Source organism: Semicossyphus pulcher, unplaced genomic scaffold, assembly GCF_022749685.1.
Source record: "Semicossyphus pulcher isolate SPU_LCO1_2020_fin unplaced genomic scaffold, fSemPul1.0.p SCAF_15, whole genome shotgun sequence".
NCBI classification, from domain to species: Eukaryota; Metazoa; Chordata; class Actinopteri; order Labriformes; family Labridae; genus Semicossyphus; species Semicossyphus pulcher.
Window position 1 is genome coordinate 22,361,924 of NW_027211659.1, and position 26,413 is coordinate 22,388,336.

Consider the following 26,413-nt stretch of genomic DNA (forward strand, 5'->3'; position numbering starts at 1 on the left):
TACAAATCCAGTGGTTGATGAAATGTAATCATGCTTTGGCTTCTTTTCTGTCTAACTATTACACACAGAAAGAACAGGATCTACGTTTCAGAAGTCCTGTTGTTGGCCTATGGCACATCACTACTGCAATGTAGGAAATGTTATTGTGAGTATTGAAGTTTTCCCAAACACTGCTGTTTGAGGCCATGCACTCATGGCACAGTTGATGATTGAACAGACACAGAGGGGGTAAAGTGATAATCTCGAAGATTTTCATTTAAATAAATGTCTATTAAGCCATTATCGCCGAATAAGGTAACACAATGGTGATGGAGCCTATGGCCCACTGATGAAAGCCTTTGCATTTACAGTATTACAGACTGGGTGTCTGTGGCGACATTCATGAAAAAAATCACAAGCAGCGCCCAGTTAGTGACGCGTTTTCCATCACCCAGCAATGGTTGATCTGCCAGAGAGGGTAGGCAGAGCTAAGTGGCTGCTTTTCCGGTCTCTGCAAGTGTTGCGAGTAAACAGTAATCTACTATGGCTGAACAAATAAAGAAAAGATCGATGACTACAGATACAACTTCAAAAATAAGTGAAAAGCCAAAGAAAAAGAAACAAATTAGTTTCTTTGTGTGCTCCTGCAATTACCGTTTATCACCATAGATGCCGCCAAAGAGAACAAAAGTGAGCTCTTTGAGATTACCACTTTATTATACCCAGTTGGGTTGGATGTACTAAGTATATTGTTGTTTTTGGTAGGTCTCCCTGTCAACCGAGATATGTTTTGTTTGAATTGTTGCGAGGATCATCATTCTTCCAGATGACTTTTTACCCTTAACTGTATCCGTCAGTTATCTGAGTTCTGTAATCTGAGTGTAGTTTATAGTCGATATACCGATGAAAGTACATTTAAGATCTCTGCAGTTTTCTCAGATGTTCTTTTGCTGCCCAAATGTCCTGTGGTTTCGTCAACATGGGATTTACAAGTTTACAAGGTCAGTATTAAAATCTTTCGCACAAAGTGTAATTCCATTATTCCAGCACGATTAATTCTCCAGCTAAAACTTCCTCTCAAAATGAACCACCTCCAACTTGTGGCTGGAAACTACCTTCTGAACTCTGATCATTAAAAATGTAGGGAAAAAAGGAAATATGGAAGTACAGGGAGAGACAGAAGGCTTCTTGCAGAGAGTTACAGGTAAACATGCCAAGGTCCTCCAGTGTATGTGCCAACAACATGCAGGCATCGGATGTCTCGCCAGGGTAGAAATGTTTAAGGGGTTGGGGAGAAGAGGCCTCGTTCCAAAACCTGTTTTTTAAGGCAAAGCTCTTTCAGTAGAGTTCAACAGAATCCACCAGGTTTGGAAAAAAAAGGCACGACCGCACAGTCTTTCACTGTCAATCATGTTAGGATCCGAACACCTGCTGAGTGTTCTCATCTGTAATCTCCAACCGTGTTGGAAAACATCTTTGTTCTTTGTTCATTCTTCGGGATATCTTAAACGAGCAGGAATAATTCATCCGTAGTGCAGAGTCACAATCACATTAGCTCTGGTGGTTTTTGATGAAAGTGAAAGCACAGAAAGAACAGACTAATAACAAATAAAGGTGACTACAGATAGTCTGTGTATAGTTTAGACTGGCATTCAAAAAGTACATCTTGTCTAGTGTTTAAAAAGCACTGGCACTCAAGGTTGTCATTGTTGGATGGTTGAGTCAATCCTCTCCTATCCCAAGGTGTTGAAGAAACACATTTGTGCTGATCAGTCTGTGCAGCGCTGATCAGTGAATGTATCGCTTATCTACAGTGTTCCGTTTCCTTTGTCAGCTCTGCTTGTTCTCTACCACGGTAAGACGCCAGCTTGATACGGCAGGGGTGAGACGTACTGCAGGAGTGGCATTTCATTTGACACTGACTGGATGCGGACACTGTCAAAGATGAAGACTGGTCCAAGTGGTCAAAGGCTAGAGATGTTTCTTTACATGGTGGCTTCTTCTTCCATTGGTTCCTCCTCAGCCCTGGACAAAAGATAATACAGTTAACACTCTTTGAATATTATATTCTCACAGACTTTTGCTTTTTGCATGACTTCATACTTTAGGAACTTTGCATGTTATTATACAGCAATGAAATGCATGCAACCACTGGAACAGAGACCAAAAAAAGCATCCTTAGTGATGGTTCAAACTGTACTTCTTCACATAAAAGCGGTTTGTTTTTCTTGAATTTTAACTTGTTTTTGAAATTTGATCGTCTGCAGTTAGCCTTTCTTTGTTTGTTCGACCCTAGTTACCCATCAGCAGAGAGCAGAGAAAACACCACTTTTGTCTCTCTTTGATGGACCGATTACTGCATGGTGATGGAGATCACTTGTGATTTTTCCAGGGAAAAATGTGCTCAACCACCAGTTTGTAATACGAAAAAATATTGCAAATAAAAGGGTTTTCATCAGTGAGCCATGGACTCCATCACAATTGACCCTTCGCTAAGTCCTGCCTCCCTTGGTTACTGTTGCTACGCCTGTCAAGCTTTCACACCAGCATGTAAATGTGGCTTTTTCAACTATAACAGTGAGAGATGTTCCTAGGGAAATAATAGCAAATTTCGGGAAAAATAGTTCCCAAATATCAGAGAGGAGTCGACAGAAAGGACGACAATACACAGTTGAAAGCTACATCCAGAATATAAGTGTTGAGAATAAAGAGGACATACAACATCCAGGCAAAAGCTTGCCGGTCCCAATGCAAGCGTCGCCACGTCTTGACAATTCATGTTAAGGACAATCATATACAGGAACAACAATGTTCCTGCACAGCAGTGTAGGTCAATATATTGTTTGTTGTTGTTGTTAAAATTAAGTAACTTATAATTAATATTCAACCATCTTTGTTTGCTAACATGCTAACCTAGCCAAGTTAGTTAGTGACTTACCTTGGAGCAAACAAAGGAGTTTTTGTTGATCTAAGCTGCGAGTGAGGTTTTCCACAATTTATAATCCATGTCAACATCTCTCCTCGAGTTTTTGGCTTCGGAAAAGCGAAAAATATGACACCTCCCTCTAAACTTTGAGGATATCTGCTGTCAGACTTGCAGATTCCAAATGCACACCATTTTGGCATTTCTCCTTGTTCTGAAAGCTTGACAGGCCTCCCGTGCCTAGCTACGGTTGCTAATATAGGACTGGACAGTGGCTGTTCAAGGGAGGGGCTTAGTGAAGTGTCAATTAACGTATTAAGGTTACAATCATTTATTTGGCTGAAAAACTTTGAGATGTAACTTTAGTATATATGTCTAACTCTAGCTGAGGTTCCAAGTGATTGGTACTCATCTTCTCATCGAGCTTAGTGCAAGGAGAACTACACAAAGACATCCTACCTTTTTCCAATGTGCTTGTTGGCGACAGACAGTGAGGCCATAGCGGAGACTGTCTCAGCTTCCTCTGCGTCTCGCTGGAGGGCTTCGCTCAACGAGCAACCGAGTGTGGAGGCAGAGCGTTGCAGCGAGCGCCAGTATTTACCTACAGAAGACCAGGACAGGGTAGAACATCAGCTGTACAAACACACTGAAATCAAACATCATTCAGTAAGATTTTTTTACATCATGCTGATGCATGCTGTGCTCAAGTGTATATGAACTTTTCACCTTGAACTTCAAGAACTTTCTCCATAGATTGGACAGCATTGGCGTTTGGTCTCTGCTTTAGCACCTCGTCAGGAATGGGGTTCAACTGAAACAAAGAGAAAAAACATTCTAACACAGTTCCTGCTTACCGGTACTTCTTCTATGAAAAGAAAAAACAAGAAGAAACGCAGTGCATGATTTCCAGTTGTCACATATGAAATGTAACTGCAGCTGGGCAGACACTGAGGGCATTGGCACAGAACCTTTGCGTACAGGGAACATCGGCTAAGGGCACTAAATGTCCCTCAGCATACTTTAATATGGTGGATATGGCTGGTTATGTATTTCTGTGAATGTGACTGACAGGTGTTCAGAAAACGCTGCTTCAAAACATGGCGGAAAGCACACTTGAACTAATGCGGTTCCCTCCTGGTTTAAAGGATCACTTTTGGATGTGGACCACTGCCCGATGAGGAATCAGTCCAAGAGGTGGGGAACAAGCTGGAGCTGCTGACACAATAGAAAATAATTCTGCAGATGCACACCGCCTCCCACTCACCCAGAGCTTTGCTACTCTTTGACACAAGCTACAATGTGGGCTTTGTACTGGGACACATATTAGTATACACAGATGAATACACATGAAAACCCCTTGCTAACACATACACAGACATTCATGCACAAACTCCCAAACATACACACACCTACCTCAGGGAGCACGGCTAAGCCGATGAAACTGTCCAAGCCACAATTCAGAGGAAACAGGGCTATTCCCCGATGTGCCTTCCCAACCCGGAATGATTCAATTTCCCTCTTGGCCGACTGCACACAGGACACTTTCTCATCCCATTTTGTCAAACAGACTCACTCAGCTCTACATTCCAACTCACAAGACATGCAACTCTTTCTGCAAAATCTAAACCCCAGCGGAATAAAGGACCCACATGTAAAGAGAAACATAGAGAAGAAGGAAAAAAAAGGTTGGCCAGAGATTTGGGAGAGAATGCCAAAGAGGAAAAAAATCACTGTCGGTCGGTCTTGCTTAGCCAAGGCTGGAAGTTTTCTTTTAATTAAAACAAATAATGTGTGGGAGGGGTCCACAGGGGCCGAGGGAAGAGGCAGTCTAGGGAGAGGGATACTTTAATCCTGCTGTGGCACGACAGGCTAAATCCAGCGCACAGGGATGGACAGAGGTGTGTTTGCATTGACATACATAAACATACAACTTGTCTATGATTATTTTACAATGTGTTGTTCGCTGTTTGGCTGACACTCATTCAGAGTTACTAACAAAAAAGACCAACAGTAGAGGAGGTTTAGTTTCCTTACTTGCAAGACAGACATGTGAGGCAACTTGCTGATTCTGTTTTCTAACCTCTTTAGACTATTTAATCATCAACAACCAACCATAGTTATTTTACATTAAGTTTCAAAACGTTCTGTTAACATAAAAGATGTAGGCTGGCCCACATCTTTTTTTCTATAAAGTGGGATTTACCACAACATGTCAAATCATTTCATGTAGTGCGGTGTTCAAAGTAGTTTTCAGAAGACTCCTTCTGGTAGTCATCAGTCTGTTTCTGTTGGTTTAAGTTTGATATCATAAGACCAAGTACTTTGTATGCTTGCTTTGCTTTGCTTTGCTTTGCATACTGTGATAAGTTCATGTTAGTATATTCAGAATAGCACAGAGGCCTCTGGTAAAAAAGGAGCGAGGTCCAGAAATAGTCGGCAAAAGATGTTGATCAGGTATGCGCAAGTGCACACTTGTCGGATTACTGCTTGTGCGTTTATAATGCAATTAAAAAAAATAGGTGAGAATAAAACTATGGCCACTTTAGACGCAAAGGACACAAACATTTAATATTGCAAGTAAATGGTTGAATAAAATAGGATTAATACAATGCAACATTTTTGTTTGCATATCAGAATCTTTTGTCTAAACATGTTGCTTTTGAATTGTAAAGTTTCACTTGCTGTTGAGCTGCATCTCTTTAGAGGAACCTACACTGAAAGTTGTAAGAATAATCTCTATTAGCTCGTTACAATCTGAGTGACACTTTGAAAACATCCATGAAAACAATGGCAAAACTGTGGAATCAAAGGAAAGAAAGACAGAAAGCATTTAAATCTGCCAGCAAAAGTTTTTGATTTGCATTCATATAATTTGTTTCATTACAAATTTATTTTACTTCCAAAAACATATTTCTCAATGGCAGTGTAGAAAGTTTTGCTGATTTATGCGTAATAAAGGCACAAAAGTAGCCTCATATAACACGCCCACACCAACACAGCCTCTTGAGTCCTTTTAATGCTGCACTTGAATTGTGGGGGAGACAGCAGGACTTATTCATCACTCCCATCCCAGAAATTTCTGAGCCAGTCTGGGGACTCAAGCCATTAATTTCAGCTTCTCCAACCTTCAGGCAATTGCTGCCAACTTTTCACCATAACTCTAACCAACCCCAGCTCAGCCCTGCCCAGCCCATTCGAACCCAGCTCGCTGTCAGAGCAGGGTCAGGGGTTCTCTGGGGTTTCCTGGGGTTCACCTCGGAGCAGGGTTGGACGGGGGCAGCCTGTCAACTTGACTGACAGCTGGGCCTCACGCTTATAAACTTTAATGGCTCTTGTCAAGGAGCTCCAGGGGCCCCCACCTGGCAGGTATGGCAAACACATATGCACACACACACACACAGCCATGCATGTGCATTATATACAAGCACACATTTGTCTGCCACATCAACCATAGCGACATCTCTGTTTATTTAAGTTGGTGGTCTTGGCTGTTCTGCACTTCTACATCTTCATACCATCAGATACGCTACAGTTTTTCAGAAGAGAGAGAAAGAAACGTCCTTTAAGGATGGTTTGCTGTGACTATGTGGACAGATTTTTGATTTTCAGTGTGACACAGCCTTCCAACGCACTCGGTCCTTGCCAACAAAACTGACACACCATGGAAAGCTATGAGCCGAGAGTGAGGAATGTACCCCGGTAAAAACATTCCTGAGGGAGGCTGAAACCAAAACAGTGGAAAGACGAGGAAATCCACTTGTTCAGCAAAAGAAACGCGCACAAGGCATCCATTGTTTACTGTTGTGTCCATGTGCATATGCTGGCGGTCACTAAAACCGGTTGATTATGTTATGCTAACTGAACAAGGTAATGATGTGTATTGTGCAGAACATGTGACCTTTTGGGAAAGCGGTGTAAGTCTGCCTTGTAGTTCGGAGCTGGTGGTGAACAGACAGACCCAAGGGGGGCACAGGTGAAGTCGAGCGTCTTACTGTAACAAGAGTGTAAACACACCAAATAACCTCATTGACAGCTGCTAACAATTAGCATATTAGCCTGTTGTTTATCATATAATTGCTAACAACTGTGGTTCGAAGAAGGCCAACATCTGTTTGCAGGTAATCATCAATTAGTCCCGAGTTCAGAGTTGACTAGTGGAGTTGCAAATGCATCATTCATGAGCTATTTAACTAAAAAGACTTCATCATTACGTTCTACACTGGTGGGGGTGAATTAAAGAGCCTGTAAAGTCCATTCAACAATTTCCATCCCTCTCTTTCCCAGCTAATTTGAGCTGCTTTCAAAGGAAACCTAATGCTCATTATGGCAAAGCTCGTCTTAACCTGCCAATAAAAGCTCAGATATATTTCTCACACTAGCGAGCAGTAAAATACTGGAAGTAAAAGCTTGACAGGAGGTGAAGAGGATATAAGGAACACCTTTCAGGATGTTTTGGCTTCCAAATCTGCCTTTACAGGCTGCCACAACACAATTTATACCTTTAACAAATGTAACATAGAATTTGTGGGGTTTGCAGCATCATGTTAATTCAGAATACATTTTTTTAAACTAATCAGCAAAACATATTGGCATTTAGAGTAGCATTATGCCAATATTTATAGTTCAAGCACTAGTTTATGCTAAAGTTAGACCGTTATGGTGACGTCTTGGGTTCTGGATACTTCCAGACAATACAAAGCCACAGGCAGTTTGAAGCTTCGTAAACAAAAGCACAGCTGACCAGCTAATCCAGCTGTGGTCCCTTGTCTGAGCCTACTCACTGACTCCATTCATATTCAGCCAACACACACGCACAAACTAAAATATATCCTCTAGAAATAACCCACTCAGTGGTCACATTCAGACCTGGTCGACATTTATCTGCCATCCGGCCACTCTCTGACCAGACTTTCCTTCTCGCTCAACCTGGTTGGTGAGGCTTTTCAATTTGATAAAGTCTTCCGTTTTTTTAACTCATTCCATTTGACGAACTTTGTCGGTAAATGGAGAAAAAAAAAATTTGCAAAATACGCCAGGCCTTTTATCTAGCTCTCAATCTCTGAATGACGTTTTCCAGCCACATTCCAGGTCCATTACAGAGGCCTTCGCTGAGATTATGATAAAACACTTGCTTCCTGCCATTCTGATGTGATCAGGGACATTTTTGCTTTTCTTTTTTCTTTGCTATCGGTTATCAAAGCTCCACATAACTGAAGGATCTGCCTTTGTTCAAACAGCTGACATCACTTTTGAGTACACACCGGGGCAAGTCAGAACTCTGGGTCTATACTTAGCAAGTCAACAACATCTACATGTGTGTTGTTTATCACTTGATCAACCATCTTCTGCTAATGATGCATCCTGTGCAACTCTTTATCAGGCTTCTGTCATGATGCCTTTAATGTTTCCTTTGAGGATTTTCAGAAATGAAATAAAAAATGAATATGAAATGAATATAATACATATCAGATATAAATTACAATATCTGACTAATTTTTTGCACAAGACTTCCTACACAATTTTTAGGTACTAAAAAAAAAACGCTGCATATAACTAAAATCCAAAAGCTTTCCAGACTCTGAAGACCTGCAAAGGTACTGTACTCTTTCCAGCTGCTTAATAACAATAGTTTCCTCTCTCCTGACTTCAAATGATTACTCTATTTCCCTGTATTATCTGATCCCTAGGCCCAGGCTATCCCTGCTGGAAGAGGTGCAAGGGTAACCACTCTCAGATGTTTACCACTGACGGGGCCCCGGGCGAGAGGGTGAGAGGGGTATCCTGCAGGGCTGAGCCAATTGACGCTCCCTGCCTCCTGCCTATTTTCGAATTTTCAGCTCCCTATGGCACCCATCCAGTGAACTCCTCCAAACCCCTGCTGAGGCTGGTGCTCTGCAGGCTGCTGAAACCCAAGAAGCAAAACCCCTGATCCAATTCAGTATTTTTGCAGCAGGGCGGTGTTGTTGTGAGTAACAAGAGCGTCCTTCAAACTAAAAGTCCTGGGTCCAAAATGTGTAACAGCCAAAAGCATCCGCCCTGCTACAGTGTCCTTGAATTCCTGAATCCTTACCAGACGCAATGGCAGTTACTCTATCCACCTTTGAGTCGTGGGCACAGGTTACGCTTCGAGTTTGTGTGTTTCCCTCTCCTGCTCCAACAGATCTGTCAAAGGTTGAACACGTAGTAGTGCTCTCCTCTTACAAAGACGCATTAAAGGGTTAATAACACTGCCGACATGTTCCACAGTGCTATAACAAAGCCTCTCTCTGTTCATTGTCCCGTTCCTGTAAGGGTCATCTGTCTGCGTTGGTCAATATCTACATGTTGCACAAGATGATGGACTGGTTGGTCGCAGTGACCGAGTTTTATTAATGTGATCCTGTGTTATTGTTCTGTTTGTTTTGCTCTGACTCCAAGATCTACACAGAACAAGGCCATGTGGTTTTTTAACGATTCCAAGAACTCATTTATAGCCGAGCTGTCTGCAGGGCTGGAACAAGAGGCCGTGGGATGAGTAGATACCACCTTACGCAAGGAAAATATAGACTCAGAGCTTGACATTGAAGTGCCTGCCCAATCATTTACTTTAACTCATACAGGCTAAGGCCCTGTGTCAACATAGCGCCTTTTACTGAGCGCTGGCATCTTTTTTCAGTTGTTCACAATGAGGACAGAGCGTATGAGAAAAGGCGCTGCACCCAGCGTCTTCTTTCAGAGCGTTCCGCCTTTTTTGTGCGGCCGCTCCGTGCGCTTCGAGTTGAAAATCTCGGAACTTTTCCGAAAAGGCGCTGGTGTCCGCTTTTTTAGACAACCAATCAGATGGGATGCCACTCGTCACCCTGGTAACCATCAAACATGGAGGAGCAACTTGTTGCTGGACACTAAATGTTGCTGGTAAGTGCTTTTATTGCCCTATGTGTTGTAAGCTTGTTGTTAGCTCATCGGTTGCAGCGTTATATGGACACGGGGCCTCAGTGTAGACTGCAATACAATTATTTTTAGGATACATTTGACTGAACTAAACTATTGTTTTATTTGATCTATACAACTTGAGTGTGAATGCTTACTTTTTAGTTTGTAACATGACTTATTTGAGCTATCATGCTTGCCGTATTAAAACGAAAACATTGGCAAGAACAGTCTTTAACTAACCTGCCCATGTTGTTTGCACCTGCATTTTATGTTGCTCACCACACAAATAAATTGTTGCACTCTATTACAATGACAGCATGCAGTCACCAACTAGTCTCACTGTTTGCTGTATAAGGTACTGTATACACCGAATGAAAACTATAGACCCATGTATTGGAATAACTGTCTCGCAGGCCAGAAGATAATGGCTTTAGCAGGTGCAGTAGCCATTTCAATGGTAACCGACACTCAGGGTGTGTGGCTACGTCTGCAGCAACACTTGAGAGTGGTCAGTTTTTCAAAATACATTAAGTTAATTTAAGACTGTTAGTCTGGATAATCACTCTTGCTTACTTACTTGACATTCTTGGTGTAACTCTTAGTTAACAACTCTTACTTTTAGCCTGTTTTCTTGATAGAAATAGGGACAGATGAAACTGCTCTACACTGCTCAAACTGTTCTGTGAAATCTGCCTCCACCATTTGCACTGAATTGAACTGACTTGAATTGAAACACCCGGCTGACACATTAAGACAAACCGTGTGTTCACAATATGATAGCTCAGATACACTGGGAAAGGAATACAAAACAGTCACTCGAGCCACTACAACACATTAAAGGAATGTTTATTATGCCCAAAGCAAGGAACCAAACAACCATCTCAGCCCACTTTGTGAAAGAGAGTGTGAACAAAACAGCAGAGATTGTTGATGGACTTAAGAGATGCACTCAAGATAAGAACGACAATCTGTTTGATTTGGCTCGATATGCAGCCAGCACGAACAGTATCTGGATGGAAGACTTCTGGACCACTGACACATACTTTTTCAAAGAAATTATTCTACACGAACACTAAAGTGACACCCTGTTCTTCCCGTAAGGCTATATAATCACGGTTCTGTACCACCGTTCGGTAGTCCTTTAAAAATAAATGCATTGAGATATCTTGGATGAATAATCTAGCAGGAGAAAAAGAGACGGAGCAGCCCGTCCAAAAAAGCACTCCAGGCTCTCCATTAGCTGGAAGAAAAGAGTGGGCGGCTTTTGAGTTGCTATTCTGTTGTGCGCCATGAATCACAGAGAACCGATGTTTGTTCAGTCTCACGGCCCAACCTACACACTCCCACAATTAACCTTCTGCCTGGAAATCCTCTGCCTCTGACGTGCTTGTGCGTGTGAGTGTGTGTGGTGTTGACTTCCTCTCTCTGAGTGGTAGAGAGAGAGCTTAAAGAAGATAGGAAAAATAGTGGTGGTTTTGACTCGGATAAAAGATGACTGTTGAGGAAGGTACAAGACTATCTTGTATTTTAAATGTAATGTGTCTACGTAACAAGGCATTTGAATAATTGTCCTGCTGTTTTACTGTTTGTTACCATCCACACTCAAACTCGGATTCTCAGAGACTCAAAGTCGGGCGCAACTTCATTCACAAATTTCATGCTGACAGCACAAATAAACCAGATGTTCTTCAAGTGCATAAAGTCCTACTTGTTAACCTTAAAGACATAATCTCGAAGTTCTCAGTTCCATTCCATATGGCGCCACCTTATGCACATGAATTATGAACATAATTTTGCTAGTATTAATATAACCTGTACACCATAAAGAATTTACAGTTTCAAGAGGAAAGAAAATTAACATAACAGTAAAATGTCAAATTATGCAGCTTGGACAAACCTATTTTCTAAATGAGGTATTTTTGGTTTATGTTCGTAGCTCCCATTATAAACGTCAGTCACGATTTCTTCTCACACCAGCCATAGATTGAGTCCACAATTCCAAATGCATTGTTAAATCCTGGCGCCTTGCTCACGGTTATTTTGATAGTAATTTATGAGGATATTTTGACAGTAATTCATCCCTCCTCCTCCAGGCTCTCGTCTTACCTCATTGCCGAGCAGAGCAGAGACGCAGGCTTCTGAGGCATCGCATATGGCAGTAAGGTCATGACCCCCCTCCAGGGCAAGCACCAACCGACCGCCTGCCAGACCCATCAGCTGCCTGGTCAGGTAGCCAAAGCCTGGACACACAGGAAATGACAGCAAAGAGACGGCAGAGAAAAGGAATGAGATGGGAGGAAGTATGGTGTTCAAGCTCTAACTTCCTTTTTGGATATTGATCAAAGAAAGAGAGGGAGAAAAAGGGGGTTGGAGCATGCATTAGAAACGGGGTGACTGCATCAGAGAAAGGAGGAGAGGAAGAGAGTGCACTCTGGATTTACTTGGGGCTAAAAAATAAGCCCTAATATGAGCCAGGTTTAATTTCAATAAATGCAGCTTTGCGTTTAGACGTGGTCACAGCCTTTGATCTTTTTCCTTTCAGGAGGAGGGGAGTTTAAATATATGCATTCAGCTATACTTTCCCTTGAATTCTACCCATAACCCCTTATCCTGCAATCCACTCTAAACCACCCATATCACCCCCTTCACAACAAAGACCCCTGCTCTTATTTGAGATCAGCAGGATGGTTTAGGAAAAGCTCTTTGCTGGCACGCCAAGGTCTCGATCTGAATACTCAAGTCAGAGGCACAAAGTATATACAGGGAGTGTGTCAGTCTTTCATGCTATCAAAAATTGTATTGACAGGGAGAGAACATGAATGAAAAGAGTGTGACGGTGTGCTTAATTTAAACTAAACTAAGTAATTAAGTGGGTAGCTGTTGTCCGTACTTACATTTGGCTGTCAGTTTGTATCCTCCGAGGGGTGGAGCATGTCCGTCCACCGCATCAAAGCCTGAAGACACCAGAACCACGTCTGGGGCAAACTCGTTGGCTATAGGCATCACCACCGTCCTAGAATAATTAACAGGAAAAAATAATGTCAACAAAAACTTAAGATTCTGAAGGTTTTGAAGACCTCTATCTCTAAGAAGAATTATGGCATTACTCTTAAGAAAGTGAGTTCAGAAAGAAGAGGCAGATTCAGCATCAAACAAAAGCACAAACAGCAAAGAAGGTTTGGTGATAAGTAAGGTTAAATCTGGTCCTGCTGGCAGAGGCTCAGCTTCTCTGCTAACTTGCCCTGTTGAGTCACGTCTTTCTGAGGCAGGCAAATAGTCAAGCTGCATTTCATTAACAGATAGTCCTGAAACTGTAAGTGTAAAATCGATTTAACAGGCTGGCTGAACGACAGGATGACCGGGCAGCAACCAAACTTAAGCTGCTCCAAAACACATATTTTGAGATATAAGACACGGCTGCTCACATTCCATCTGTATAAAGTACAATCAAAACCACCGAGCTTGATGAGCAATGTTTTCAAGACTTTGTGATACCTATAAGAGGGGACCCAATGCAAATATAACAGTTGGCACATTTTTATTTACCATAATCCTGTTGCATGTAACTGTGTAACATAGGGAATATGAAAGTCATAGCTAAACAGGGAGTGACAAGAGTTAGAAAAGGTGCAGCACTGGGGGCACTAAGGCAACAGTTCATATGTACATACATATAAAAATTATATATAATATAATATTCTAAGAAAACCAGACTTAACTTTGACATTATATCATACCAGTTTTCTTATGTGAGTCAGATAATGAGAAAATTGTGTTGGCAGTATGGCCAAAGAAGAATGATTATCTTGCACTAGGCGTCATTACTTGAGTCAAAGTATAGATACTACTGGTCAAATAAACTTGTCAAAAAAAGTTTGGAATTTGGTGTTTTGTTGATCATATCTCTGTTATCACTTTATCATTAGCATTGAATCTGGTATCATTGCAAATCTTGTTCATTCCCCTTTCCAACGATGTCCCGTTTGTAAGGATCGTGCATTTGTGGGATGACCAGCACATCTGAGAAGTCGGTGAGGTCCCAAGGAAAATGCCAAATTTCCCTCCCATTGAAAAACAGTTTAGACTATTCTCCTGTTGGTGTTGACTCTATTGTTTTGTGTTGTTAGGAGATAGGATGATTCAAATCTATCAGTAACAAGGAACAAACAAGACATATTGGTAATTTTTTTGTTTTATTTATTGAAGTTTATTACTCCAATACAAGTGAAAGCTGCTCAGTCGAATTATTACTTGAGTTAAAGTACTGGAGTGCTTTTTAAAAAAATCTCAAAACGTATTTTCACAATGCATGAGTGCAGTCAAGAATACATAGGTGTACATGCTGCTACGTTATGTTTATTTAGAAAACATTATTTACATTTTTAAACTCACATGATGCAGATTTCAAGATATGCAGCTCCAAAATATAGGAACAATAACAGGAACAACCAAAAAATAGAGAATAGAGAAAAAAATGGAGAATCGTCATCCCTCTCTGCCATAGCCATCATTACCACCACTGAATTAACTGCCTGATCTGTGTGACGTTTGCTCAGCGATTGCTCTACGTTCAAGCATGGAGACGCGTGAGGTACAGGTACGACAACACCACTTAGACAAACCACATGCAGAACTTCACAAACACAGTTTCTTGATTCTAGAAAAGAAAATTCATCAGCTGACTTAAGAGCAAAACTAGCGAGTAACGAGAACCTCTGCTGGCTAAAAGAGCACTATACTTCAAGAGGACAACTATTAAAATATGTATCTGGCTTTAGAGTGGCTGCTGTGCTTCTGAGGATTGTGGTAAAAGGTGTAACCAGCCGGAAATACTACATGTTGTTTTTGCTGTGTATAAGTATTTCATTACTTTTTACTCCCTTTCGTGGTTTTCAAGGCAAACATCAACCTAATGAGTTTGTGTATACATTGTGTGTGTGGCAGAGGAAGCTACCACACACACCTTTGAAGTGGAGTTTACAGTTTGGAAATTTGGAGCGAGCACTACACTAAAACATCCTTAAGTAAAAAGGAGAATCGGAAAGACAGCTTATAATTGCATGTGTGTATGTGTGTTAAGTATGCAGGGTAATTTGAATGCTGAATGGGTGTGGTGAATGAGGATCTGTTTGTTTACAACCTTCGTCTAACACACAGCTGGTAGGGAGGGAGTTCTTGTGCGCAGTGTGTCATACATCCATAAATCCAATCAACAGCGGGGTACTGTGCTATGATTCACTGCAAGCTGGGGCTGGAAAATCCAGTCTGGTTTATATGGTGACCCTGTTTGATAAAAACAACACGCAGTGTGTGTGTGTGTGTGTGTATGTGTGTGTTTAATACAAAGATAGATTGCCACAGGAAGATTATTTTGGATTATATACGCTCAAATAATTCTAAATATTCTGAACTGGACACAACTTTTTTTCATTTAAGAACTTGTAAATGTATGCATTGCTTAAAGACACAATAATTTGACAGGTAGTTATGGAACTAAAGTATGATGTGTCATAGTAATCTGGTTTAGTATGATTTAGGATGTATCACTTCATAAATAGTTGGGACTTCCCGAAAGGCAAAATGAGTGGTTCACACAGGAGCTTTTTTTGGGGGGGGGGGTCTGGGATATTTGGTCAAGCGGTGTTTTTGTGAGGTCTGCAAGTGACGGAGTACCACAGGGTTCTGTCATAGGTCCTCTGTACTTTGCTGACCTCAGGAACACGGTGCTGGTTTGCCGGCTGTGGGCAAGCAGCGTGCCCTAAACTCCGGAGGCCAACGGTTTTTCCATCTTATGTTCACCACCAAATTATAACCCTAAACTGCGCACACCACACCCCCCACCACAACACAACACTCATACGTACACACAGCTGTCTGAGGGAGAGGCGAGAGGCAGTATTAGGAACTTTTGGGAGTCCCAGACAGCAGGGATACACTGAATGCGTGCGTCACTGTTTGCTAGCATGCATCTGGCAACATTTCAGAGGAAATCGTCATGTAAAAAGAGGAGGGCACTGGATGGAAAAACAAGCTTGGGTAGGAGAGATAAAGATAGGGCAAGGCATTAAGAAACTTTAAATCAGACAGGATTAAAAAGCACAAACATTTAACATTTTATTGCATTGTGTTGCCAATCTTTTCTGCCCAATCACAGACTAACATCCACACACAGCCTTGGCTCATTAACATTTGGGCCATAAAAGACCCAACACTAAAGGGAGTTTGCCACAGGCGTACATGTGGGCTGACACGAGACGCAGGAGGAAACCTTGACCGCCAAGGACTCTACTGAGGGCTCCCCCACCCCCCCACCCAGCTATCTTGCAAACAGACATGAAAACTGCTGGTGTCATCAGTTCCAGCCCCCACCTCCTGGAATATTATCATGACAGTTAAGGAAATAAAAACCCCAGTAATCAATTATCTGGCACAAAGGGAAACCAGTGGTTTTAGGAAAGACTAATAGCATCTGAATCAGAGGCTCTGTATGTGGAGATGAAAAGGCCTTTCTGTTAATTGAGGGAATGGAGAGTTTACGAGGGAGCTGTAAGCTACAGGACATCATGAATTAAGAGGTTGCGATCTTAAACACTGCTGGCTCCATCACGGCTGGATCTTTCTGTGAGTGGAATCAGCGTAGTAAGCACAAAGTGTAAACTTTTGTTTAGTATTGTTTAGTTTACTTAGCAACAGGTGCACATGTCAAAGTATCAGGTGGGGAATGGATTTAAGACAGGAATGAAACTGTGACACATGAATGATCATTCTCACTGACAAAAAAAACAAAACATCGATTAGGGTTGGGCGATATGGCCAAAACCCTACATCACGATATAGGATTTCTCATATCTCGATAACGATATATATTACGATATATCATGTTTTCTGGTCATTTAACAAATAATTAAATAATATGAAATAACCACATGGTAAAGCCTATTTTTCGACAATCCTGAGTGAATTAAATCCTTGACAAATAAAAAGTTTCTGTTTTCGCTTGGGCTGAGCCTGAGTCCTTTTCTGCACATTAATGTCCATGTTAATAAACAGCGCCTCCTTCTATGGTCACTCCCACGTGCGTGGATTAGAACGTAAAGCATTGTCAAAATGATGTAAACATTGCCGTAAAGCAGTTCAGCTGCTGGTTTTGTGACATCACGTTAGAGACGATTCATATCATTTTAATGATATATATTGTCATATTGCCCAGCCCTAACATCAATATATCTCCCTTTGCCAATCAACCCCTCTAAACACCGACTGTATTCTATAGACGTCTAACCTCACCAGGCTAAACCTCAAAAAAGGCCTTTATTCCTTTTGTTTTGCTCCCACTAATTACTCCTCTTCTGATCCTGATGAGTGCATGACGTTTTTGGCAAATGTCATCAAACATGATTTTTAAGTGCACATAAATGTACTCAGGTTAATTCTGTAGTAGGTCTTGGCATAGTGGTGATTTTCTGAGCCAAAGAAAACTTCCTCTCTGGGGACTACTCATCTTTGTGTAATTACTCTAGCCCATAATTTAGGCTTTTTCCACATCTTGATTATGCCTTCTAATCCAGTGTACTTCGGGTTTCAAACATGGAGGGCAGAAATGTGGCATTCGCGGTGGACCGCGGGCTGTAGATAACGCATTTCATATTTCAAGACAAATTTTAGATTTGAAATATTGATTTCTTAAGTTTATTTTGTATATATACAGTACAATAAACTTTTTTATACAGATATAATTTGAAGACTTTCGCAGACCAAAATGTAGCAGAGGCAACAGCAATTAGCAACCAATTCCTGTGTTTTTAATGGTTTTAACGTATTAAAAGGCAAGGAAACCTCTGAGCCATGAGCAGTTACTATTGTGGACATTCAGTCTAACCCATGCAGTCAAGGGGCAGGTGAGGCCCCTGTTAAAAGAAAACATAGACTCTGTCCTTTAGAAGGAGTAGTAACCAGCCAACAAATAGTTAAACTGCAGAGCTTCAAGGCTTTCCCCCTTCGTTCATAAAAAAAGAAGTTGAGAGCGGGAGAGGAGAGAGAGAATAAGAGAGCGAAAAACTCACACACGCACACTTACACTTCAAAGCCCTGTCATCTGGCGCTGCGGAGAGCTGGTTTGAATTAACTTTAATTCTCCTCCTCTCTCGTCTTTCCAAGTTCATGGCAGAAGAGGGAGTGAAAGGAGGAGGAGAGAGAGAGCGAGAGAGAGAGACGGTGCCTCTGGTTTTCATTAGGGCCAATTTTCTTATCTTTTTTCTCTGTGCTTTCTGGAGGCTCAGACTTGATCCCCTGCAAATGCAACGTGGCACAGGCCAGCGGAGGAATGGGAAGGTGCCGACTGCGAGGCACGCATCCCCTCCCAAATACAGAGAGGGAAATGACCACAACACATAGATAAACAATGATGTTGAAAGCCAGAGAGAGAGGCTGTGTGTATCAGGTGTCTATGCACATGTGTATGACTGCATGTGGTTGATGTAAACGGTGCAGGTGTGTGTCTGTTTCTCCCCGTTTCAGTGAATATTCATCGACTTTATGTACCTTTGAGCCAGGACATTCTGCACCTCTATGAGCTGATGTGCATCTGTATGACCAATACTTTGTGTGTGCATGTGTGGTATATGCATGTGCGTGTGCTTTTGTAGATCTATGAGGCAGGTTTGCTGCTGTCCTGTGGGGCCTATGAATTCTCAGAAACTTCTACAGCCTCTGGGAATTAATGGCACCTGGGTCTGAGGTGATACCCACCCAAACTCTACTTCGCTTTCAGTTTATATCTTTGGATCTTTTCCATGATGCCAAGAACGCTGATTTAATAACCTACAATTACAATAACAGAACACACAAACACAGTACGAGCCTCTCCACACTCTCCACATGCATGTTCACTCATATGGCTGCATGTATCCCTGAACAAACATACACACAGCCAAACTACTGTATAATAAAGTGGTTCCGCAAGTTAAATGTAAACAGTATGGGCTGGTTTAACTGAGGCACAGTACTTAAAAGGCATCAATACTTTTTATTATTATTCATAACTTTATATCTTATGTCAGTAAACTGTAGTTTCTCAGGCAAATACGCAACAATACAGTTTTGCTGTCTCCACACTCTATAATGGACTAAATTAATTGCTTAAAAAATTGTACGAAACAGTAAACATATTTGACAGTATGGGCCACCTTTTTATGATTAATAAAAATGAACTGAAAAAATAGTATAGCAACTTGCGTGTGAGGCATATTGAACTAGCTATGTGCTTCAGGTATGCATTATACATATCGTCTGTGGGATGATAAATCAGGCAGTTGTCAACAGTGCAATAACATTAAAGGGTAGAAAGAGGAGGATGACAGGATGAGTTGGAGCACTCTGGGGGTCTGGGGTGCATTAACGGGTAAAGGTGTGCTTCCGGGGGTTTGCGTGCCGAAAGCTGCGAGAAGACAGCGGCCAGTCGGTTTGATTTTTGGCTCAGGCCAGATGGACACACGGACGCAAACGTGAGTTAATCTTCAAAGAGCACTGGAACCAATCCAGACCTGCTCCTCGCCAGCTGTATGAACTAAAAATGTGTGTGAGACAGGTACATGTCTGTGGTGAGTCCATGCCTATACACTTGTAGGCCTTTCAAACTGTGTGTGTCTGGGTAAGACGTTATAAATAGACCCAGAAGGTGGATCTAATAGGAATCATGCGTGGCATAAGAAGAAGCTCCTACAGCTCCAGTAGATCATTGTCAAACCTTGCACAGACTTTCCTCCAAGACACTTTAAAACGAATTTTACAGTAAGACCATTCATTCACAAATTCTCTCTGAAGAGCAGGTGATATTGTCTTACCTAAAAGCAGCCAGGTACTCTGCATCACTCATGGGAGGTTCCAGTCCTCCGGTGAAGGCCATGTTTACATTGAAGCCTACACCTGCTCCACTGCCAACCTGAAACATACACAGGCCTGACTGGGTTACTTTGTCGGCATACATTTTAAGAAACACTTGGGCATGCAGGCAGAGAGATGCAGATTTCCATCCCACCTCGTCAGGTGCTCCACTGCCAGGAAAGAAGTTCCCATCATCGTAGCGATGCAGTGACAGGTAGAGGACACTGGGGTCTGAGTAGAAGGCCTGCTGGGTGCCATTACCATGGTGAACATCCTTAAAATATAAAAAAAGAGACATGTTAAAATATTACAAAGAACACAGAAACATTTATCAGAATCTTCAGAAAGGATATAAGAATATTCTTCGCATTATTAGCCTTTGACACTTGTGGCTCATGTGTAGTCTGCAAAACAACATCACATGATTTGAAAATGAATGACCAACTGCATGGGAAACAGAGACTGTAATACTTCCACACAGTCAGGTCTGTGTCTCAGCTGCACTCTGCTGTGATGTCAAAAGGGGAAGGTCAGCAGGATTCAATAAAACACTCAACTTCAATTGTTGCTCATTTTTGTAAACAACACGACATCAATTAAATGACCTCATTGTCTGTTTCCAAAGAATGTTTTAATACAGGGATCATGATGTCCCTGTTGGATGGAGGCAGTGTGGCATGACACTGAGTTTGCTAGCAGCATTAAAAGTCTCCCTGTGACAGACGGAGAGGAAATGAAAAGGCCCTTCAAAGGCTTTCAGGAATGACCATGACCGGTCCTGGACGCCACTGAAGAGAAGTGCTCCTGGACATGACTGTCATACCTTCTTAAAAATTACTGTCTTGCTTTTAAAAAAAAAGGGACAGTGTCTGACCTCAATATCCAGTATTTTAAGACCTTTCATCCCACAGGCACACTACACAGGCTGTGACTGTTCTGTTCTCATAAAACAATGAAAGCTTTGAACTGTTCTGAACCCAGTGACCTGATGAGCACATACATGTATTCCTGGGTTTGACTGGGGTTTATTTTACGTACCAACCCGTTTCTAAAAGAATAAATTAATTAATTAAGACAATGTTGAAAACAGACAAAACAGATAGGATGTTTCACTGCCCAAACAACAACCCCTCTGGGTCATACCTGCATAATAATATATTGCTCCATTGCTGGCTGCAATATTCTTTACTTGTCACACTGCATAAATAATGAACAAAACCATGAACAGAGTTGAATTCAATATTTTTATAGCATAATTATAGTCAAGGGGCACTTCTATTTTGTTTCATTTTTCCTGTGGGTTCGCTGAAGCGACAGCCATAAGATCTTAAAATTCAAAAGGTTTACCACTGTGGAAGGTGAAAATGTGACTCTGGCTACTAGATATGAGATGTCTCGTGTCCGATCGTCCTTTTGTCAGATGACAAGATCGATTCTTTGAGACTTTCAGTTACAAAATCTCTTGAAACAATCTCGCAGTGGCCCGCCAGAAGTGATTTCTTTGTGACTATATAATAATACCTTAAGCTCATTGATGTTTTTTGCTCTTTGATGTCTATTTTAACTTTTAAAGACACAGAAACACATTTTACATACTAAAACACTTTGTAACTTGGATTTTGAAGTGCTCTATAAATAAAGTTACTATTATTATTATTATGCCAAATATATTGGGTTCATGTGAGGGAGTACAACTTATATTCATCTACTCAAAATTACTTCAGAGAAAGTAAGGGGTTGCACACCTACGCATGGGTTTGCATGTTCTGAACACTGTAGATGGATATGTCACAAGCAGCCCACTGCTTTGTATGAGGAACTCACCCAGTCCACAATTAGGATCTTGCTGACATTAAGCCTCTGCTGCAGGAGCTTCACTGCTATGGCGACTGAGTTGAAGTAACAGAACCCCCTGAGATCAGGAATGGAAAGACAAGAGAGTGGCAAAGCAGTTAAATCTAAGACAAATGTATGTTCTAAAGTAAATGTTATTTAAGGACAAAATAAAGTCATAGAGAAATTTTGTTTCGTTTAAATTTCCAATTGACTTACATGGGTGTGCTCTCCTCAGCGTGGTGTCCAGGTGGTCGAACTACAGCAAAACCGTTCTGACAGAGAAAACAAATATCTTACTGTTAATAAAGCATCATAGTCCACAGAAGCTGGTTGGATCTGACCTTAAACCTGCTCGCTTTAATCTAACATTGCTTTGTGTTTCGAAAGACTGAGGGGTCAGATGAAGTTGAGATATCTTTCTTGCTTTACCATGTTCCAGCCAATTTTGTGTCAAGACTTGGCTGCACAACAAAAACATATATCAAACACCAAGAAAACAACATAAATACATAAATTCAAAGTGAAATAAATGAAACTCAACAACCTAACCTATACAATGTGTCTTCTTACAACTATTACTCAAATAATGTCACAATACCTTAGCTCAAAACAGTTTCTCACATGCAGTCGTGTATGCATACACACACAGACACAGATGCTAACATCGGGTCAGCTAAGGGGAGCTTTGTGAAGGCAGAAACCTAGGGGACTCCCAGCAACTGTTTTCGGGTCTCCCACTGCTATGTGGGGACATTAGATAGATGTTCAGGCTGATGTAAAGAGAGGCAGGCTGGACTAATGATGTTGAGTCAGCTGCTGTGGATTAGCAGCCGGCCGGGAGTTTAATGAAGGGACGACTGCCTCAGCTGGTTTGAAGACGCTTGGTTAAAGCAGGCCCCATAATGCATGTATGTATGTAGGTGTAATAAAGACAAGGGGAAGGTGGATTGTTTCTTTATGCAGAGGGAATAATAACAGTGAATTAAAATAGACATGTGGAGGGGAATGGAGAGTAACAGATGTGGAGATGCGAGTGTGAGTATGGAGTGGATTTATGGCTTTCTGTGGAGTTCAGAGAGTCACTGGTGCAGGTGGTATTTGGTCATTTAGCTTTTGAGGATCCTCAGAGGACCATCTGTATGCGTATATGTTAGTGTTAAGATCTGGTTAAGCTGAGGGCAAGTCGATACCTGTGAACTTTAACCCTAGTATCAGAAAAAAATTAGCATTTCTGGCTAGGTGTGTAATCCTTATATATTGTTTTTTACATCAGATATTACCAGTAACATAATGTACCATACAGTACATTACTCCATATTAATAACGCACACATGTAGAAGGCTTTAAATGCTAGCACACACTGCCAAAAACCATGTGTGTCTCAGCTTGCATGCTACTGTCTCCCAGTGTAATGTCATTAGTCTTTGGTATGTTGGTGCTAAGCTAACGCAAAGTGCGACGGCTGCTCTGCAGGTGGCTGTGGTGTAATGCCAATAAAGCAGACCTGTAAGTGGGGACTGTTGGCGTTTGCAGTGCCCGTGCGCCGGGCCTCCCTGCTGGGTTCAAACAGTAAGCAGCTTTTGCCACAGACACAGGAAGGCTGGCTGGTGGGCAAGGCATGACGGGGGAGGGGAAGTGTGTCTGGAAGGTGCTAACGAGACTTTGGGACGGAGAGATCTGAAAGGAGGTTTCCCTTTTCTTTAAAGTTTTGGAGGAGTGGATGGATGGTTCTTCCATCTATTAGTCTTCAGTTTATAAATAATCCATTAGAAATATTTAGATTAACACAACAGAATATTTACATAAAGATGCATGTGCAGAGAGCATTTGCTATTCTTTGTTCTGTCAGTAAAGATATATGACAGTGCCTGGCAGAAAAACATCAAACCCCAAAAACATCTACTCTCAGACTTTTGTTGGTGGTGTCCAAGCTTTGTTTCATGTTGGCTCATTCTTGAAGGTTATCAAATGCACAAACAAAATAACAAATAAAAGATCACAAATAAAAGATCACATAAATAACACACAACATCCTTGAGTCGTTCCAAAGCCAAGCAAACAGCAAGAACTTTGTAGCTCATTCCTCACAAAGCATCCAAACCTACCTTCAGTTCTCCAGATGCTACTTTGAAAACCAGTTCCACCACCGAGCCGACGGCTAGACGAGCTGCACTGGATGAATGGACCTCGTTCCAAATGGTGTCACTGTCCACCTGCAAAACAAATGCATGTGTTGTTTGTATCACATTTTTAAAAATATGTTACATTGTACTGTTTTCCATTTATTTCGGCATGTTTGATGGTTTGGTTTACTTGAGTGTGACATCAGTTGTAAAGCTTTGAAGACATTTGCAATTATTTAGCTTGTGTCGTTTTACTGCATCAAAGTTGGTCTTTAAAAAGTGGCAATTTAGGGACTGCTGGAACATGTTTTTCAGAGACAGGAAACAATAGAGAGCGGACTGTGAGGCAGAAACACATACTTAGAAGCTTAGTCATACAGACAAATGGTCAGTCCAGCACGTTCTCATTTCTGTGGCTCACAGAGGCAGCAGATGTAAAACAACTCAATGTTTTAAGCTGTTTATCAATACATAAACAATCTTGAGTAAAATATTTAAAAAGGAATAATGGGTTGAAATTGTATAACTACTCTGATTTCATATGTATGCTATTACAGTAAAATAATAATTAACCTTTTTTATATAGCACCTTTTTAATCCCAGTTTACAAAGTGCTACAACAACAACAAGAGGTCGTTCTGTGATGTAAGGGGTTAAAAGCTCAGAAATATAAACAGGGGCTAAGCCATTTCATGCTTTATAAGTAATTGAAAGTATCTTAAAATTGATTCTGAATTTAATTGGCAGCCAGCGCAGTGAGGCTAAAATGGGCGTAATGTGGGACCTGCAATTTGTCTTAGTTAATAGTCTGGCCGCTGCATTTTGGACTAGTTGAAGATGTGACAGAGAAGACTGACTCAGGGCCCGATCAGACAGAGCGCATTTTAGCAGCTGAGGGCGGCTTTTTTGTAGCTGTTTTCAATGAGAAGCTTTTCGCGCGCTGCTTTCGCGTTGCTGAGCGCCACAAGTTGAAAAACCTCAACTCAAAGCAGAAAAGCGCCCCGGCGTCATGAGTGTTTTTTCTCATTGTCCAATCGGATGAAAGGAGAGGTGGGCAATATAAGGGTTAGGTTAATGACAGCTAATGATTCGGTGGTTGCCTTAACAACAGAAAAAAAGAAAGGTGCTTTTTTTAACTGTAGGCTTGCGATGTTATACGTTATACAGCCTGCAAAACGCACTCTGTCTGATCAGGCCCTAAGGCAGGTAAATCGAGGATTGCAGAAAAATTCAGTGCAAGGCTAGTAAAGTAAAATGTATATTGATTTAAGTTGGTGACGCGAAGATACAAATGTTCTTGAGGCACACTTGGCCCTCAGCCCCAACACAACAGTAAACCACACGCATGTACACATACACACACAAACACACACGCCCACACACACACACACACACACACACACACACACACACACACACACACACACACACACAAGCTAAATGGACCATTATATTCTATGGGATTGATTGTAAGCAGGGCCGTGCACAGGATAATATCCACACCCTCTGTCAGGCAGGGCAGATGGAACACATGATAAACACAGAGAGAAGACGCTGGCACAAGAAGAGAAGAAAAGGAAGGTCTGTGTGTCAACGTGTTTGAACTGTACACACATGTGCTTTAGTGAACTCACTGGACTTCTTTGACTTTGGAAATATTAACTTTCACCTGCCAGTCACCCGCACTGACCGACAGCTGGCCTTTTTATCCACACTGATCACCTTTGGCCGTCTTGTGCATTAACCAAGTCACTCCCTCAGTCCTTTAACCTAGTCAGCTTGTTAAGCGACTCAACAGCTTTTCAGCCAGCCGGCCAACTTTACTTTCCTCTTGTCTCCAGTGACGGGGGTGATCAAGGCTGGAGGAGGACTCCATAATAGCATCCGCAGGGAATAAAAAAGGCCCTTTTTAAGCTGAGCCAAGAAGACTTTGTCATGAAATAAAACTGAAGTGCATTTCCCATAGACTAAAAGCTTAAAAGGAGGGAGTGAGGAGGTATAAAGAGTGTTTTTGATGAGTGACGGGTGGATGTGAGAGTCAAGAGAGAAACTAGGTGGAAGACACAGTGTAGTGGCCGAGTCAGTGGTGGAGTGAGCGAGCAGATGACGCATCGAGCAAGCGAGCAGATGACGCATCAGGCGAGTGAACGAATGGGAAACTGAATCATAAATACAAGTCAGGTTAATGAGCACAAGCAGATGCTGATCTAAATCAGCATGTGGAGAATGAGTGGTTTATTATTTCCCATGTTGATGTTAGTTCTACCTCAAGTCAGGAGTGGCACATAAGCTAGTCAGGGGAAAGTGAAAGGGAAGGATTGTTTGTGTGTGTGTGTGTGTGTGTTTGTGTGTCAGAGGGAGAAAAGAGCGGGAACGTGCTGGTATGACGGAATGATGGTTCTCCACAGGCTGACAGGCTAATTTTAACCCTCTTCCTCTTTAAATATGTGTGTATGACAGGAAGACAACAATTTAGTCCCATTTGCCATTATAAAGAGCAGAACAGAGCAGCACGAAGCCCGGGCTCTTCTTGTTCCCACCGCAGCAGCAACAGGGGGAGGACAGCAAGTGATAGAGAGAGATAAAGAGAGAGAGAGAGAGAGAAACATGGATGAAACGTAAAAGAGTTGGAGATGTAGAAAAAGCAAGCACGGGGAGTGTAGTTTTAGGTGGGAGGTTTCTGCGCTGGACATCCTGGTGTTTGTAAATCCTCATAATTGTAAAGACAGAAAACAACAGACATGCAACAGTAGGTGTA

General features: G+C 41.7%; 1 protein-coding gene across 1 annotated transcript in view; it reads right to left on the minus strand.

Moving 5' to 3' along the window:
- Positions 1-445: 445 nt before the first annotated feature.
- Positions 446-26,413, minus strand: part of hdac4 (histone deacetylase 4) — a 64,913-nt gene continuing 38,945 nt past the window's right edge. Inside the window, exons 17-26 of the mRNA XM_069663165.1 lie at positions 23,638-23,745; positions 21,749-21,804; positions 21,521-21,608; positions 19,851-19,970; positions 19,657-19,754; positions 12,709-12,827; positions 11,921-12,054; positions 3,629-3,713; positions 3,362-3,503; positions 446-2,004 (exon numbers count right to left, since the gene is read on the minus strand). Of these exons, the coding sequence (XP_069519266.1) occupies positions 1,965-2,004; positions 3,362-3,503; positions 3,629-3,713; positions 11,921-12,054; positions 12,709-12,827; positions 19,657-19,754; positions 19,851-19,970; positions 21,521-21,608; positions 21,749-21,804; positions 23,638-23,745 (990 nt within the window). The 3' untranslated portion in view covers positions 446-1,964. The remainder of the gene's footprint in view (positions 2,005-3,361; positions 3,504-3,628; positions 3,714-11,920; positions 12,055-12,708; positions 12,828-19,656; positions 19,755-19,850; positions 19,971-21,520; positions 21,609-21,748; positions 21,805-23,637; positions 23,746-26,413) is intronic.